This window comes from Micromys minutus (genome assembly GCF_963924665.1).
Source record: "Micromys minutus genome assembly, chromosome: 4".
Lineage (NCBI taxonomy): Eukaryota > Metazoa > Chordata > Mammalia > Rodentia > Muridae > Micromys > Micromys minutus.
Window position 1 is genome coordinate 60,304,368 of NC_137973.1, and position 17,072 is coordinate 60,321,439.

The 17,072-nt window shown below is 40.4% G+C and overlaps 1 protein-coding gene across 1 annotated transcript in view; it reads left to right on the forward strand.

The window, feature by feature from the left end:
* The window catches only part of ZGRF1 (zinc finger GRF-type containing 1), a gene marked incomplete at its 3' end in the record, with an annotated part of 58,082 nt that extends 45,413 nt beyond the window's left edge, over window positions 1-12,669 (forward strand). Inside the window, exons 18-25 of the mRNA XM_080916030.1 lie at window positions 2,941-3,018; window positions 3,417-3,564; window positions 7,841-7,968; window positions 9,568-9,691; window positions 10,966-11,142; window positions 11,278-11,412; window positions 12,103-12,364; window positions 12,533-12,669. Coding sequence (XP_080772156.1) covers window positions 2,941-3,018; window positions 3,417-3,564; window positions 7,841-7,968; window positions 9,568-9,691; window positions 10,966-11,142; window positions 11,278-11,412; window positions 12,103-12,364; window positions 12,533-12,669 — 1,189 coding nt within the window. The remainder of the gene's footprint in view (window positions 1-2,940; window positions 3,019-3,416; window positions 3,565-7,840; window positions 7,969-9,567; window positions 9,692-10,965; window positions 11,143-11,277; window positions 11,413-12,102; window positions 12,365-12,532) is intronic.
* Window positions 12,670-17,072: the final 4,403 nt, after the last annotated feature.

Below are 17,072 nucleotides of genomic sequence, written 5' to 3' on the forward strand. Positions count from 1 at the left end.
TCTTCTTAATCACCACTAATTTCTTAGTGCCAGCTAACCAGCATCAATTGTCCCAGTGGTCTCCTTCTCCTCATGAACATAGAGATACATGGCCAAAGCTGCTGAGTTCTTCTGCTTCCAGGAACTGGAACATGCCCCCGCCCCTAATTCTGTTACATCATCACTATCTTCCTCTTTTCTAATTTCTTCAGTACCTAAACTTGCTGTCCTAGATCTTGCTCTGTAGGTTGAATTTGAATTTAGAGATCTGTATGCCTGTCTCCTGGGATTAAAGGTATGTATCACCACACCTGGATTTAAGCTTTTCTTCACCTAGAACTTAATCTGTTTTAGGTTTACCCTATCTGCTTGTTTTTGCTTCCTGGGATTAAAAGTTTGTACTAAGTTGCCTGGAGCTAACTTAGCTGGGTGGGATCGTGCCCCAAGGTCATTACTCCCTTACTTTAATTTAATATTCTTGAACACAGGACTCATCTACATTTCACTTCCTGGTGCCCCTTTAACACTTGAAGCTTATATTTTATATTTTTTTCTTTCTAAGCTTGCTACATTTGTTCAAAATGCTCTTCATGAGACTTGATAAAAGAAGAAAGTCTCTGCTGGGCTTTTTTGAGACTTACTTTGTCAATGCAATTAGTATAAATCTCTTTACCTTAGCGTCAGGTAGACTCCAGACAAGGGCAAAAAGCAGCGACATTCTTCACCAAAATACCACAAAAACAGTCCCTAGACCATGTACTGAAATTCTCCACTGAAACCTTTTGGGCAAGGTCTGCACAATTCAGATCACTCTCAGTAACAAAGTCTTCCATATTCCTATTAGCATCGCCTATTAAGCCCCATTTAAAGCATTCTACTGCTTTCCAAATCCAAAGTCCCAAAATTCACATTCTTCCCAGCAAAAGCATAGTCAGGCCTATCACAGCAATACCCCACTCCTGGTACTAGCTTCTGTCTTAGTTAGGATTTTACTGCTATGAACAGACACCAGGACCAAGGCAAGTCTTATAAGTAACATTTAATTGGGGCTGGCTTACAGGCTCAGTAGTTCAGTCCATCATCATCAAGGTGGGAACAGGGCTGCATTCAAGAAGGCATGGTGCAGGAGGAGCTGAGAGTTCTACATCTTCATCAGAAGGAAGCCAAGAATAGACTAGGCATCCTCAGGCAGCTAGGAGGAAGATCTCCAAGCCCACCCCCACAGTGACACACTTCCTCCAAGGCTACACCTTCTAATAGTTCCACTTCCAAGGACGAGCATATGGGAACTATCACAGAGGGCTATAGTTTGCTTTAGTTCTCTTTAAATTTCAGTTTTTAAGGTGGTACAGGTGCTTTAGAGGACCTGGAGTTCATTGAGCTGTACCTCTGAGCTAGTATAAAGCTAGGCCTGTAGGATATAAGAGGGAAGGGAATAATTGCTTCTTCTGCACAAGATCTGTAATTAGGAGTTATCTAGAGAAGAACATTCTAGTCTCTGGAAGCAGACAGTATAGCCTGAGTTCTAGGCTTGGCTGGCTCCACCTGGTTGTTGTTTGTTTTTGGTTTTGTTTTTAATCTTTTTTTTTCTTTTTAAAGATTTATTTATTTTAGTTATATGAGTATACTGTTGCTATCTTCAGACACACCAGAAGAGGACATCAGATTCCATTACAGATAGTTGTGAGGCAACACGTGGTTGCTGGGATTTGAACTCAGGACCTCTGGAAGAACAATCAGTGCTCTTAACCTCTGAGCCATCTCTCCATCCCCCTGATTTTTTTTTTTTTTGTTTGTTTTTTTAATTTTATGTGTATGGGTGTTTTGCCTGCATTTATATCTGTGTATCATGGATGTGCAGTGTCCACAGAGGCCAGAAAACATTGGATCCCTTGGAACTGGAGTTATAGGTAGTTGTAAGCCACTGTGTTGGTGCTGGGAATTGAACCAGGGTCCTCTGTAAGAGCAGCAAATTTTCTTAAACTCTGACCCATCTTTCCAGCACCATCAACTTGTTAATGATGTAGGCTTGACTAAGTTATCTCATCCTGCACTTCCGTATCCTCCTCTTTGATGGGATAGGCATCATTATGGTAACATACTGAAAAGGCTCGTAACGCAAAATATATAGTATTTATTGCTTTTTATATTATTATGTTTTTAGGATATACATTTATTTTTGATCAATCCAACACTAGCATTTTATAACCTCTGTAGAGATTTGAATACTTGGTCCTCAGTTGATGGCTATTTGAGGAGGACTAGGAGGTGTGGCCTTGCTGGAAGAAGTGTGTCACTGGAGGTGGGCCTTGAGGTTGAGAAGCTGACTCTGCTTCTGCTCATGAATGAGGTGTGAGCTCCCAACTGCTGCTCCAGCTGCCTGTCCTCTCCTCTCCACCACCACTGACTGTTCTTCCCCTGCACTAGAAACCCTAATAAACTCCTGTTTTCATTAAGTTGTTTTGGTCACAATGTTTTATCACAACAGTAGAAAAGTAACTTATATAGTCTCTTAATATAAAATAAATATATCTAAATTTTTCTACAGAGTGTGCTGAGGAGGTAGCTCGGTAATAGAACGCTTGGTTGTATAGCATACACAAAGTCTCGGGCTTAAGTTCCTGCACCAAGAGAGGAAGATAACTGCCAAATTTTCAGTATGTTATGAGAAAAATTTCACCTTCATTGCTTTTGCTTTGAGTTTAAATATTTCATATTGAATCATATAACTCTACAGTACAGTCCTACGCAAAAATAATTATGATAATAATATACTTAAACCTGTGTGTGCATGTGTGTATGTTCAGTACGCAGACTGAGGAAGAGCATTGCAGTTTAAGGAAAGTCTGGGCTACAGCCTGGCACACTGTCTTTAAAGAAAAGCTCACATTAATATAACACGTGAACCTGTTTTATACTCTCTAAGTAAGGTAAATCTGTTTTGTCTTGTTTTCTTTAAAGACTTCTCAGTCTTGGATTTGAAAAGTTCATCAGAGTTGGGAGTGTTAGGAAGATTGCCAAGCCAGTTTTACCTTACAGGTAAGACTGCTAAATCCTAACTATTATAGAATATTCTAAGAAGTATGAACATTTCATGGGTTTTATCTTAAGTCTGACCTTTGAGACAGAGATAACTTTAGTTTTTAGTTAAATTAGGAAACCTACATAGAAATTCTATCTTACAACAAGTAATCCAAAGCACGTGTAGTGGCTCAGGCTTTTATTTTGGTCCTTGGGAGACAGAAGCAGGTAGGTCTCTGTGAGTTTAAGGCCAGACTCATTTCCAAGGCTAATTCCAGGATAGCCAGGACTAGACAGCGAGACTTTGACTTAGAGAAACAAAAACAAGCAAACAACCACAAAAGTCTAATCCATTTTGTTCCTCGTGTATATGAAGTTAACAGAACATAATAGTTGTTCTTGTTGCTCAATTTCAGCTTGCATGCTGGCTCAGACAATGAAAGTGAGCAACTGAAGGAACTCCATGCATTGATGAAGGAAGAGCTGACTCCTATAGAAAGAGTTTATGTCAGAAAAAGTATTGAGCAGCATAAACTGGGGACCAACAGAGTCCTGCTGAAGCAGGTGAGATAGAATTGCATCAGTTCCTTCCCAATGAGTATGCTCTGTTCAGATGTTCTTCATCCGTGGCAACGGATGATCTTAGATTCAACAAGTTGTGTGCTCGGTGCATCCTTACCACTGCATACTCTATCTGCAGCAGACATCCTTCAAGTTGTGACTGTTGTCTTCCATCACCCTGTGCAGATCTCTGCTGGACCTGGGATGTGAGGATCTGAGGGAATGGGTGGGCCTAGAGTTTGATTCTGTAGACAGCCTTCCTTCAGTCTCAGTGTACCTTTATTTACAGCTGTAGCACATACTAAAATTAACAGAGCAGCCTTTTACCAGAGCTTTCTTAGGACGGACAAATTTAAACACAGCTGCCTGACATGAACTATATATTCTATGTGGGAAAACATGAAAGCAAGGCAGAAACCATATCGAGATTGAGGGTACAGTGACCAGAATGAGTTCTATAGCTGCGTTCTGACATCCAACAACAAAAATCATGTCTTATAAATTCAGTGTGAATGTCACAGGAGACATGAAATCTCATCCAAGAACAATTCTGGGAACAGTGCATCTGAGGTAAAAGACCCTCTCCGTTTTTTTCCTGGAGCCTCTCTCACCATTCCACAGCATTGTTCACCACCATCATTCTTTGGACTTTGTCCCAACCATGCCACTGGCATTCTTTCTTCTTCCTTTTTATAGAGGCTTGAAGAATAAAGTGGACAGCTTTGAATAGACTCTTGGTAAAACTCATAAAATCAGTTGGATTCTAGGAAAAAGAGAAAAAGGTTTTATTCTGGTTAAAATATCAGAGTGAAAATTTGTCTTTGATGCTGTCCTAGAAAGCCAGGTCTGTCAGGACCTGTCCCCAAGAATATAGGTAGGACCCTACTCTTCCCGGCATTGGGTGCCAGGTGCCCAGATGATAACAGGAAGTCCTGTCCCCTTGATAAAGGGGACAGTTCAGAAGCTTTGCCTTATGAAAATGGTGCCCGAGGAACAGAACAGTGGTGAAGAAAGAGTCACTGGCTCCTGGAACTGCAAGGACACTGATTAGTTTCTGCAGAGATTTAGGAAGCCTGCTTGTTTGAGACCTTGCCTTGCTCAACTGTTACTGAAATAAGGCTGCTGAACTACAGAATCTCAGGGCAGCTTATGACTGTGTGTCAGCTGCTGTGGCTCAGCTTAGTCTGTGTGCGAGTCTCGCTCTCAGAGCACTTACCCACAGCATATTCAGAATACCCTGTACACAGGAGGACAGGCTAGACCTTTAAAGCTTCTGTTCATGCTCTGTCTCCTAATGTTCTGTTTGCTCTAACTCATCAGGCATGTGGCCAAGCCCACATCTGACAGGCAAGGAGACATCCTCCACCTGCCTCTCTGGTGGTAAGCACTGCAAAGTCACATTGCAAGTGGGGTGGACATGTCAGAAAAACCACAGGGAAAGAAAAGTGGAAACTAATGACCAGTATGTAATAAATTTGCATTCCAGGAGCCCCTAGAATACTTTTTTGTTTTGTTTTGTTATAGAGAGTCTTACTGTGTAACCCTGGCTGACCTGGATGGAATTCACAAAGATCGACTGTCTCTGCCTCCAAATGCTGGGTTGAATGACACAGGTTAAAAATGCTCAGGTAGAGGTCCTCAGAGTCCTTTAGACTAACTTTCTAGGATCAGAGTTGTAAAACTTACTCTGTGCTGCCTCTCAACTAAGTGCTCAATTTGGTTGTTCTCATAAATTGCCATTTATGTAATAAACTACTCAACCTGCTATATAAACTTTTAAAAATGCTTTATAGTTACTGCTTTCTAGTCAATAATAAAATGTCTTCTACTCTTTGACTCTCAGCAGTATCATAATGAATTAAAAGGTAAAAATAGTTGGTCATCTTAGCACATGCCTTTAATCCCTGTACATGGGAGGCAGAGTCTGGTGAGTCTCTGTGATTTCAAGCCCAGCCTGGTCTACGGACTAAGTCTAGTACAGTCAGAGCTACATAGAGAGACTCTATCTCGAACAACAAAAAGCTAAAACTAGTTCAGTACTTTAACAGGAAAACTAAATTCTTTAATTTTTAAAAAAGCTTATTTATAAATTTAAGGGTTTCCTTCTAAAAATTTCTTTTATTAGATATAGTTTCCAGAAATAAAATAATAAATGCTATTTAAGAGTTGTACCAAGAGACATGTATAAGCTAAAAGGAGCAAATACTTTTAAAGAACTAAATGCTTATTGCTGGGATTTTTAAGACAAGGTGGCTTTCAGGTAAAACAGCTTTCTTTTTTAGTTCATATGTGTGGGTGGTGACTCTGTGGATATGTGGATACTTGCAGAAAACAGAGGAGAGTTACTTCCTGAGGCTAGATGTATAGGAGTTTGTTAGTTTTCCAGTTTGGGGACTGGCAACTGAGCTTAGGTCCTCTGGAGAAACTTACGGTGCCTAAACTACTGAGCCATCTCTCTAGCTCCCAGACCTCTCTTTTAAGTTACATGTATTTCTTTTATTGTGTATTTTTGAGACAGGCTTTCTCTATGTAGCCATGGAACTTGCTGTGTAGACTAGGTTGGCCTCAAATTCACAGAGATTCACTCTCTTCTGCCTAAGTGATGTGGGTGTGTGTGTATATATGTGTGTGTGAGAGTGTGTGTGTGTAGAAGTCAGATGACAACTTATAGAATCTCTCTCCTTCCTCTGTGTTGGTCCTGAGTGAACTCGGGATCAACTTAATAAAGGCATGAAAACCTTACTGATACAGAGCCATTGTATGTGATGGATGTTAAGAAAATAATGCTTACAATTTTCTTAGTTCTGTGGGGTGATGGTTAAAAGTCCTAGTTTTGTCATCTGGGCTTGTTGAAAAAGTCATTTGGCATTTAATACTCTGAAAACATACATATATGTAACATTCTACACACTGAGCAGATTGTGCTTATGTATTTAAGAATACACACACACCACCACGACCACTACCACCACCACCGGCAACAACAACATCATCAACAATAACAACAACAACAATTAATGAAAAAGAAGGCTGTGAAGTTGAAAGGGAGCAAGGACGGTATATGACAGGCTTAGAGGGAGGAACAGGAAGAGGTAATAATGTAATTACATAAAAAGTTTAAAGATTTAGTTATGTATTTCATGTATATGGTGTTATGTCTGGACACCAGAGGACATAGGATCCCCTAGAACTACAGTTACAGATGGTTGTGAGCTACATGTGGATACTGAGAATTGAACTCTGAATTTCTAGAAGAGCAAGCAGCCAGTGCTATTAGCTGCTGAGCCATCTCTCTAGCCTTAAAAAGAAATAATTTTTAAACAAGAAAGGCATCTGCCTATATATGGTCTTACCGTTATGTGTCATTATGCTGCAGGTTAGGAAGGGACATGGATATATACAAACATTCATACAGTATACATGTGTGTAGCTCACAGATACTAGACCAGTAACCATACCCAAGCTTTAAAATTCATAGACTTTTCTATTATATATATTTATATGATAATTAAACACTAGCCTTTCAAGCTTTCTGCCTTGAAAACAGTGGTATTTTAATATATTACTTAAAGTTACAATTCAAAAGCATGAAAGGGTAAAAGTACATTTGAAGTTCTATTTTATTTGACTTAGTGACTCACTGGGTAGTTCACATTGCCCTGGAATTCCTGATCCTCTTGCCTCAAGCTTTTAAGAACAGGAATTACAGGCATGCCCTACTTTGGACAGGTGCCTTCTTAAGCAATCACAGAGCCACAATGTTCAGAAGTTAAGCAAAGGATGGTTTCTTAGCATGTTTTGTGTTCTTCATGGGAAACTCAGGTCAGTGTTGATAAAATGTGTTCCATTCATTCAAATTCACCTAGAAGATAAAGGAAGACATGTCTTCCATGAAGCTTTCTGAACCATATGTTCCTTCTGTTATAATACCACAGTGAATATGTCCTTGCTAGTGGCCTCATAAAGCAGCTTATGTTCTGCAACATCTACTTTATATGTGGGAGCGATGAAGATGTAGCAATAAACTGACAATTAATTTAGGAGTAGCAGGAACCAAGGTACATTTGGTTTGTCTTCTGACTTAGCCTTCAAGTCCTTTAAATTCTTGGTTTTCTTTTAATAGCCATTGGTTAGTGATATTTTTTGTTTGGCTGGGCAAGGTGACTCACAACTATACTCTTCACACGCAAGAGGGAGGCCGAGGCAGAAGCATTTTGAGGCTAAGCATGGGCTACAGAGTGAGATATTATCTCAACCTTCCTCTTTCTTTCTAATGAAGGTTCGAGTCGTTGGTGTTACCTGTGCAGCCTGTCCGTTCCCGTGTATGAATGACCTTAAGTTCCCTGTGGTTGTGTTGGATGAGTGCAGTCAGATGACAGAGCCAGCCTCGCTCCTTCCGATTGCAAGGTAACCTGAAAGACTGCTCAACAGCACCCATGAGTCAAGTAGTTTAGACTCTTCCCAAACACTTGTCAGAGATTTTAGCAATTCAGTTACTGACATTAATTTTGTAAATAATAGACATTTTTTGAAGTGAATATACCAAAGTTTTGTGAGCCTATAGTTTAGTCATTGGACTTACCTCAGAGTCTTTAAGACACTGTCCTAAGAGCACTACTGCCAGGACCATTATAGGACTTCCCTTATCTGTCAGCTAGACTAATGGTTCCTAACTCCACTGGGCAATTTCGTTCAGTGTCCTTTCTTTTGTATGATTTTAATGGTTTAACTTCGGAAAATATGTTTTAGTTTATGAGAGAATATGTTGAAAATGAAGATTTGTGCCCGGAAACTTAAGAGGGAAACCTAAGCCGTTATAGCCATTAGAAAATTGTGCTTCAAAGCATCTTCGAGAGCTGACATATAGTTCAGTGGGTCACATGTTCAATGTCTGTTACCCGAGGTTATCTCCAGTACCATGGAAAATAAAGCATGTCTTAAAAACAGCCCACCACAGTGAGACTCAGGAGACCTCGCTCATCCCAGGTCATGTGTCCATGGGGTTGTCAGGGTTTCCTGGGAGCCTGAGCATGAGCTTTCAGCTTTTCCTGAAATGATACTGGGCAGTCAGGGTGACTTGGTCACTTCCCAGCAGCCAGGTTTGGAGGAAACCTGAGGCCTTGTGTGGAGTCCAGGAGGTGATGCAGCTCTGCTGTGTCCTGAACACACAGCTGCCGTCATTTGACCCTGAGAACAGCCATGCAGTCGCTACCTCCAGGTACCGGTAAGAGTGAGAAGCAGGGAGAGCCACAGACATGTTAGATTGTGACATTTGGAGATAGGTTTGTCTGTGAAACTAGGTCTTCCCCATACTGTCTTATTCCTATTTAGAAAGACAGTTTTCCAGAAGGCCTTGTTTATCTCAGCCCTAAAACACAGTTTAAGCCAAAGAATTTCAAGACAGCTTCAGAGTTTCTTTTTGTTTTTTAATTTTAAAAATTTATCTTCTGTGTTTGAGTATTTTGCCCATGTCTGTGTGTCATGTACCTCCTAGAGTTGGAGTGGAGTTATGAACCATTGTGAATTGCCCTATGGGCGCTGGCATTTGAACCTGGGTCCTCTGCAAGAACAAGTGTCCATAACCACGGAGCCATCTTTCCAGCTCTCTTCACCTTGTTTATTGAGATATGGTCTCTCACTGAATCCAGAGCTCACTGTTTAGCTAGACTGTCCAGTGAGTCCCTGGAGTTCTCCTATCTCTAAGCCCCTAGCACTGGCAGTATGGATTTGTGCTGCCACCACTGTGCCTGGCCTTTAGGTGAGAGGGAGGGATTTGAGCTCAGCTCTTCAAGGCACTCCAACCACTGAGCCTTCTTCCTAACCCAAAGACTCTTGAAGATAACATTTCAAAGCCTTCAACTTGCTACTGAGTACCATTGAGCTCTGCTAAGTCCTATGACTTTTTCTGCCTTTGAATTCTAAGAATACATTTTGGAACCTATAGTGAATGGCATCTGTATATCTTTCTCTTTGCTTAGATTAATTTTCTGAATTGTTTCTTTTTAGGTTTGAGTGTGAAAAGCTGATTCTTGTTGGAGACCCCAAACAGCTGCCTCCTACAATTCAGGGTTCTGATGCAGCTCATGAAAATGGACTAGAACAAACTCTTTTTGATCGACTTTGCTTAATGGCATGTACTTCTAAATACTTCGAGTTACCACTAATTGTATACTGTGTGGGTGCAGAAAGGATGGAGATGTGGTACTTTATCCTTGCTCTTAAGTAGTTTATAACTGGGGTTCTGTAGAAAGTACACTCCTTAAAGACATGTGCAGTCTATTTTAATATGCTTTTAAAAACGGAACTGTCTCTCTGTGTACATCACTTCTGTGTCCATGAGTGTTCAGTCTAAGGGGAACAGTGAAGTGACATTTCATACAGTCAGGGTACCCAGCAACCACTACATAGTTATTGTTTGGGATTTTTATTTATTTTTTGTTAATGTGCCAAAAAAAATTAGTTTCAGTGTGACTTTACTATTTATACATCATCCTAGGTTTTAGTGTGTGCTGATTTATGCTAACAGCCTTCAACAAGCCCCATAGAGTGGTGAGACTTGATTTCTTCATTGTTTTTGTGTTTCTTATAGATGATGCTTTGTTCATGAGGTCACCAATGCTACACTTGCTAGATAAGTTTGTTTTCGGCATTCTTTGTGCCTGCTCACGATGCAGTGCACTGCAGCAGCTCAGTGGAGTGGAGTGACGGATGCTGGGGTGCATCAGGGAGAGCTGCTGGGGCCACTGAAGGAAAACTAGGGCCGGATGTGCTACACAGCCAGCATGGCCATCTTGTGGCTTAGAACTCGAAGACAGTGTCTCACTAAGTTGACCTTGAATTTCTTGTTTAGTCCAGAATGAGCTTCACTTGTGATCAGCCTGCCTTATCCTCACCAGAGCTGGGACCATAGGCTTGTACACCCAGCCTGCCTAATGTCAAAAGACCGTAATTATTAGGCTTAATCTCACATAGATTATAAAAGCACAGTGTAGGGGGATGGACATTAAGAATTGGTTTACTCTCTATTTTGTGGTTTATAGTCTCTGAACAGTTTATAGTTTCTTTTTTTCATGCTGTTTTGTTTTGTTCTGTTTTGTCTGAGACAGGGCTTCTCTGTGTATCCCTGGTTTCCTGGAACTTTCTGTGTAAACCAGGCTGACCTCAAGCTCAGAGATCCACCTGCCTGTGCCTCCAGAGTGTGTTAAAGGAGTGCTCCACTACCCAGCTTTATCATTTCTTTTCAAATCTGTAGTTTTTTTCTCTTGTTGTGATTAATCTAAGAGCATATATAACACTAAAACATTTTAAACAGGTTTTCTCTTTTCTAGGAACAAAAGGGAAGCTATGTTTTCATTGTTTGTTTTTCTCCGCTTAAAATTTCTCCATTAATTCTCCATTTCTTAGGGTCACAAACCCATTCTGTTGAGAACCCAATACCGTTGTCACCCTGTGATCAGTGCCATAGCTAATGATCTGTTTTATGAGGGAAACCTGGTGAATGGCATTTCAGAGAGAGAGAGAAGCCCTGCACTCGAGTGGCTGCCCACACTGTGTTTCTATAACGTCACAGGAGCAGAGCAGGTGACTGGCATCCGTGTTGATGGGAATCTCTACTTAACTTCTTGGCTTAATTTTATTGTTGTTGCTTGTATGGTTTCACTCAGTCTTCCCATAGCCTTTCTGGGAAGATAATTTTGGATCTGTTTCTTACTCCAGGTTGAAAGAGAGAACAGCTTCATGAATGTGGCAGAAGCCACTTTTACCCTCAAGCTAATCCAATCACTGATTGCAAGTGGAATAGAGGGCTCCATGATTGGGGTGATAACATTGTACAAATCGCAGATGTACAAGGTGTGTGCTCCATCTGATGGTATTTGTCACACATTAAACTTCATATTCTACATTACAATATTTGGTATTACACTTGCAGTACTTCACTTGGTGCCAAAAATCTTTGGACTGTACTTAAAAAGGAATGCTCTGCTGTATTTTTCTGGCCTGGATTTTTTCTGTATTACTCAATGCAAACCTAACAGGGTTTAATTAAATTCAGTATACAGCTGTTGGGAAAATGCAAATAAACAGATTAGAGGAGGAAAATGTGGTGTATGCTTTGTGTCTGGGGACAGATGGGACTGAGACTGATTTTCACAATGTTCTTGCATTATTATATCTCATCAGTAAATGAGGATGGATGCCAGGCATTAATGTACATAAAAGCCAGTTGTTGCTAAGTAGATTTTTATAATCTTTTCTTAGTATTTTTTATTTTTCATTATTAGCTACTTATCTGCTCAAAATAGTATATACAAGTAAAATCCCTGTAATAGGTTAATCACTTTTGATTATTCTTCACAAATAATATTGTCATTTTCAATTTTAGATACTTTCTACCTAAGTCCATGTGAGTCATAAGAAATAAATTTTAGAAAAGGAAATAAAAATATTCCTGAATTTACTACCAAATGGTTGAACTGAACAGTTCAGAGACTGAGTTCTTCCTAATTTCTGTATTTTGTGAGCCTGTTTCTTTATCTACAGATTTGCAGTTTACTCAGTGCTGTGGACGTTGACCATCCTGATGTTAAAGCTGTACAGGTGTCCACAGTGGATGCCTTTCAGGGCGCGGAAAAGGAAATCATTATTCTGTCCTGTGTGAGGACAAGACAAGCAGGGTTCATTGATTCAGAAAAACGAACGAATGTTGCGTTGACCAGAGGAAGGAGGCATTTGCTGATTGTAGGAAATTTGTCCTGTTTGAGGAAAAATGGACTATGGGGGCGTGTGATCCAACACTGTGAAGGTAAAAGAAAAATGTACCTGTTTCGAGCATTTTAAATTAAAACTGACTGTGGGGCTAATCCCTGGGTGGTTTGTGAGGAATTGCTGGGCCCATGGCCCCAGAGGGGGGACAGTGGTGTAGAAACCTCTGAAAGGTAAAGAATGGCTCCCATGGTCTGTGTCTTTTCAGAAAGGGAAGATGGACTGCAGCATGCAAGGCAGTGTGAGCCACAGCTGGACAGTCTTCTTAAAGACTACTTAGAAAAACAAGCAGAGGAAAAACAGAAGAAAAAGGAGAAAGAGAAATTGAAGGATAAGTCTCAATAACAACAACAAAACCCGGGCAAGGGTATTTTTATTGTAAATTCAGAATCTTTTTATACTTACATTTTAAATGTTTTTCTTTAAGCCCCTGATACGCACAAGTTTCATTACTTAATGTGCTGAATAAGTACATATAAAAATTTGCACTTTAAGGTATGTATAGATTGAGATAGGCAGATATCTTGTTTGTGAAAGAAACAGTTTTTACAAGAGGCTGGAAACCATTCCTGAGAATATCCATATGCATAAAAGCACGTGAGGGCACCGTGTGGTCTTCTGAACTGGACACACGCATTCCCACCGTTTTACACTAAAACCATTCACAGTGAAAACAAGAGGAAAAGTGAAACACCGCACTGTCCTTCACACTGGTGCTCTGTAAGTCAGGTTTCTTCACCTCCCCTCTCTGCACAGAACTTACTTGTATATATGTAGAATAAATGGATTTTTATTTTAAAGCCAACATGTTCTTATAGAATAATGTACAAAATACAGAAACTATATAAAAGAAACCAGAATTACTTAGAAATTCACTATTTAGATAATAACTAACATATTCAGTGTTTTCTGTAAATTTTTTCTATAAATACATACATGTACGTTTTGAACCACTTGAGTCTGTATGATTCTTAGGTATTGTTATGTTAATAAAGGAATATATGCATATCCAGGTGGAAAAAATGTTCTTCTCAATTACAATTGGTATTGTTTTTAGCAGGGAAAACATTTAGGGACAACCCAAGTAATGTAGTATTTATTCTGAGGATTATTTTAGAATTTATTTTAAGAGTACAGAAAATTGGTTTCTAAAGTTTCCTTGTTATAGAAACTTACCCGTCTATGGCTGTCGGGGTGTCGAGGTGAGTAGAGGAACTTTGCTGCCCCCCCCTCACATGGTACACAACAGGAAGAGCTGATTCCTGGAGGTTATCCTCAGACCACATACATGCTCTGGCTCATAGGGCCCACTCCACTAAGTTAATATAGTATTCAATAGTTATTTACTTATGGTTACAATGGTTATTTATTTATGTTAAAAACATGATAACTGTTCCTGTGGAATTCTTATGTGAAAGAAAGGGTAAATCCACCCACACTTGAGGTAGAGCAATGGTTCTTTTGTGTGTTTGTGTGTGTTTGTGTCTGTACACATGCTTGTGCATGCATGTGTGGATACTTGGTGTGAATGGGGCAGGTGACAGCAAGTGTCACAGAGCTGTGCTTTGCCTGTGTGTGTATAATATAATGACAAATATGAAATTACTGGGCTTTGCTGTTCAAACTTTCCATGTTCTTTATTTAATTTTGAGTCTTTTCTTGCCTAGCTGGATCAAATTTCAAGTGATTTTTTTTTCTTTTTTTTCTCCATTAATTAATTTATTTATTCATTTTCATCCCAGTCACAGCCTCTCCTCCTGACACCCCCTATATAGCCCTTCCCCCACCTCCTCTGAGAAGGGGAAGGACCCTCCTGGTATCATCCAAACCTGGCACATCAAATCCCTGCAGGACTAGCTGCATCCTCTACCCCTAAGGCCAGACAAGGTGTCTTAGTTAGGGGAATGGCATCCACAGGCAGGCAACAGATTTAGTGACAGCCTCTGCTTGAGTTGTTGGACCTGCATGAAGACTGAGCTGCACATCTGCTCTGTATGTAGGGGTAAGGACCATGTATGCTCTTTGGTTGGTGGTTCAGTCTCTGGGAGTCTCCAGGATTTAGGTTAGTTGACTGTGTTGGTCTTTCTGTGGAGTTCCTATCCCTTCTGGGTCCCTCAGTTGTCCTCCAACTCTTCCATAAGCTCCCAGAGCTCTGTCCAATGTTTGACTGTGGGTCTCTGCATCTGTTTCATTTAGATGCTGGGTAGAGTCTCCTAGAGGATCAGGTGTGGGGAGAGATGAGGAGAGAGGGCTAGGAGAATAAATGAAAATGGACAGCCTGGGGGTGGGGCATCTTTAGGACATACCAGAGACCAGGGATCCAGGAGACTCCCATGAGTCTATGGGGGTTACTCTAGCTGAGACTCCTGGCAGTGGGTGATATGGAACTTCCTGTGGCGAGGCAGGATCCCCAGTGGGGGGATAAGGACCCCCCCCCACACACACAATCACTCAAAATTTGTCTAGCTTATAAGAAGTGCAGGGACAAAGAGGGAACAGAGACGGAGGGAATGGCCAACCAATGACCAGGCCAACTTGAAACCCATTCCATGGGCAAGCACCAATCCCTGACACTATTGATAATACTCGGATATGCTTGTAGACAGGAGCCTAGCATAAGTGCCCTCTTTTCTTTTCTTTCCTTTCCTTTCCTTTCTTGTTTGCTTGGGTTGTTTTGGGGTTTGTTTTTGTTTGTTTGTATTTTGAGATAGGGTGTCTCTGTGTAGCCTTGGCTGTCCTAGAATCCACTCAGACTCAAGAGATCTACTTGCCCCTGTATGCCTTTTAAATTTTCAGAAGTATTTATTTTTTTATGTACATGATTGTCTTGCCTTCATGTATGTCTGAATATCACTAAAACCAAGACTAAAACAAAGAAACAATGTTGAAATCTGGGGGAAAAAAACAAAAAACCAAAAAACCCCACCAACTCCCAGAAGGTAGCCTGTCTGTACAAGAACTTTTGTAGAAACTCTGAAAGACAGGAAAGGATGGGATGAAAAAGTTCCTGCTCTGAATGGAAATAGCTGCCAAGGAGCAAAATTTATCTTCCAAAGGAGACAGATATTCAAAGGCATTTCAAGATAGACAGGAACTAGACAAACTTGTGACCACCCAGTTGGCATTGCAGAAGATATTAAAGGAGGAAGAAAGTCTTAGTCACAAGAGTGCAGGCAGAGAAACAGAAGAGCTGGGGATGAGTCAGTGTGTCCAACTCAGAAAGCTCTAATAGGAAAGACAATGAAAGGACAAACAATAATTGAGCCAAACAGGAGAAAACAACAAAATTATAAGAACAAGCAAATCTCTTAATAATTCAAAATGTAAACTGTCGTTAAGGAAACTTGAAAAGCAGGATACATCTGTTGTCTGTAAGAAAGCTCTGGCAGATCTGCACAGAAAGAGTCAAATGACGGAGCTGATCCATTGTTTTAGTTTGGGCTTTACTGATGTGAAGAGACACCGTGACCAAGGAAACTCCTATAAAGCAAACATTTAATTGGGACTGGCTTACAGTTTCAGAGGTTCCCATTTAGTTTAATGTTGAGATGCCTCAGTTTGTAGATGAGGCTGGTTTTGAATTCAGAGGTCTGCTCATCTCTGCCTCCTGGGTGTTAACTAGAACTAAAGGTATATATGGCACAACTGGCCAATGTGGCATAGCTTTTGGCATTTCACACTTAAGCAGACACGTTTGGTTTGAAAATGCCAAGGCAAACCTCCAAGGCTACATGCTCTCAACTACAGTTTCATTTGAAGGCAGCTGTGAAGTAGCTTTATACTAATTAGATTTTTTTATATTAAATAAGAATGAACTGGAAATTGGTGATTTACTTGACAGATAATTGGGCTTTGAAAATTAAATAATTGCTCTAAAAGCATTAGCTCGGCACTGATTTGAGATGCCTGTTTGGTGATTACTCATGAGCAGAAAGTAAGTTCGGTCCAAGTTGCATTAATGTGACTTGATTATATAGTCAAGGAAAAATACTGACCACCTCTCCCTAAACCTCCCTTCTTTCCACCCAGAAACAATAGTTACTTTGATTTAGAAGAAACAAACAAAAACAAACAAACAAACAAAAAACTAAACCTTTCCTATTACTCTGTGGGTTACTGGTTTTCCTTAATTTTTTACTCTTCAATTAGACAAATCTGAATGGGAATAAAAGTGTGTGAGTCTGGCTGTGTGTTGCACATGTGTTAAAAGAAATTAGGAAGTTGGGCAATAGGATAGTTTAGTTCAAGCCTCCATGACATGTGTGCAGCTTGTTTTATGGGTCAACCTAGGCAGGGAATGAAGGGCAAGTGATAAGCCACATGTACCTCAGTTCCTTGGGGCAAGACAGTACTCTCCCTTACAGCGAAATTTGTGAGCATTCTAGAGGCACAAACACTGAGCTCTGTCCACTCTTTTGAAATGTGCCCTTCTTTTTCCTCTTCCTCCTCCTCCTCCTCCTCCTCCTCCCGATTCCTCCTCTTGCTCTTCCTCTTCCTTTAATATATACTGCCTGGGGACTGGAGAGATGACTCAAAAGAGCACTGGCTGCTTTTTCCAGAGGATCTGGGTTCAATTCCCAGCACTCATAATGCAGCTCGCAACCTTTTATAATCCCAGTTCTAAAGTTTTGGACACCTTCTTCTGGTCTTCACAGTTAGCACACATATAGGCAGGCAAACACCCATACATCATAAAATTGTTGACTTTTAAAAATGTCTGTGTGAGAGTGAAGTGGGATCAAATGGCA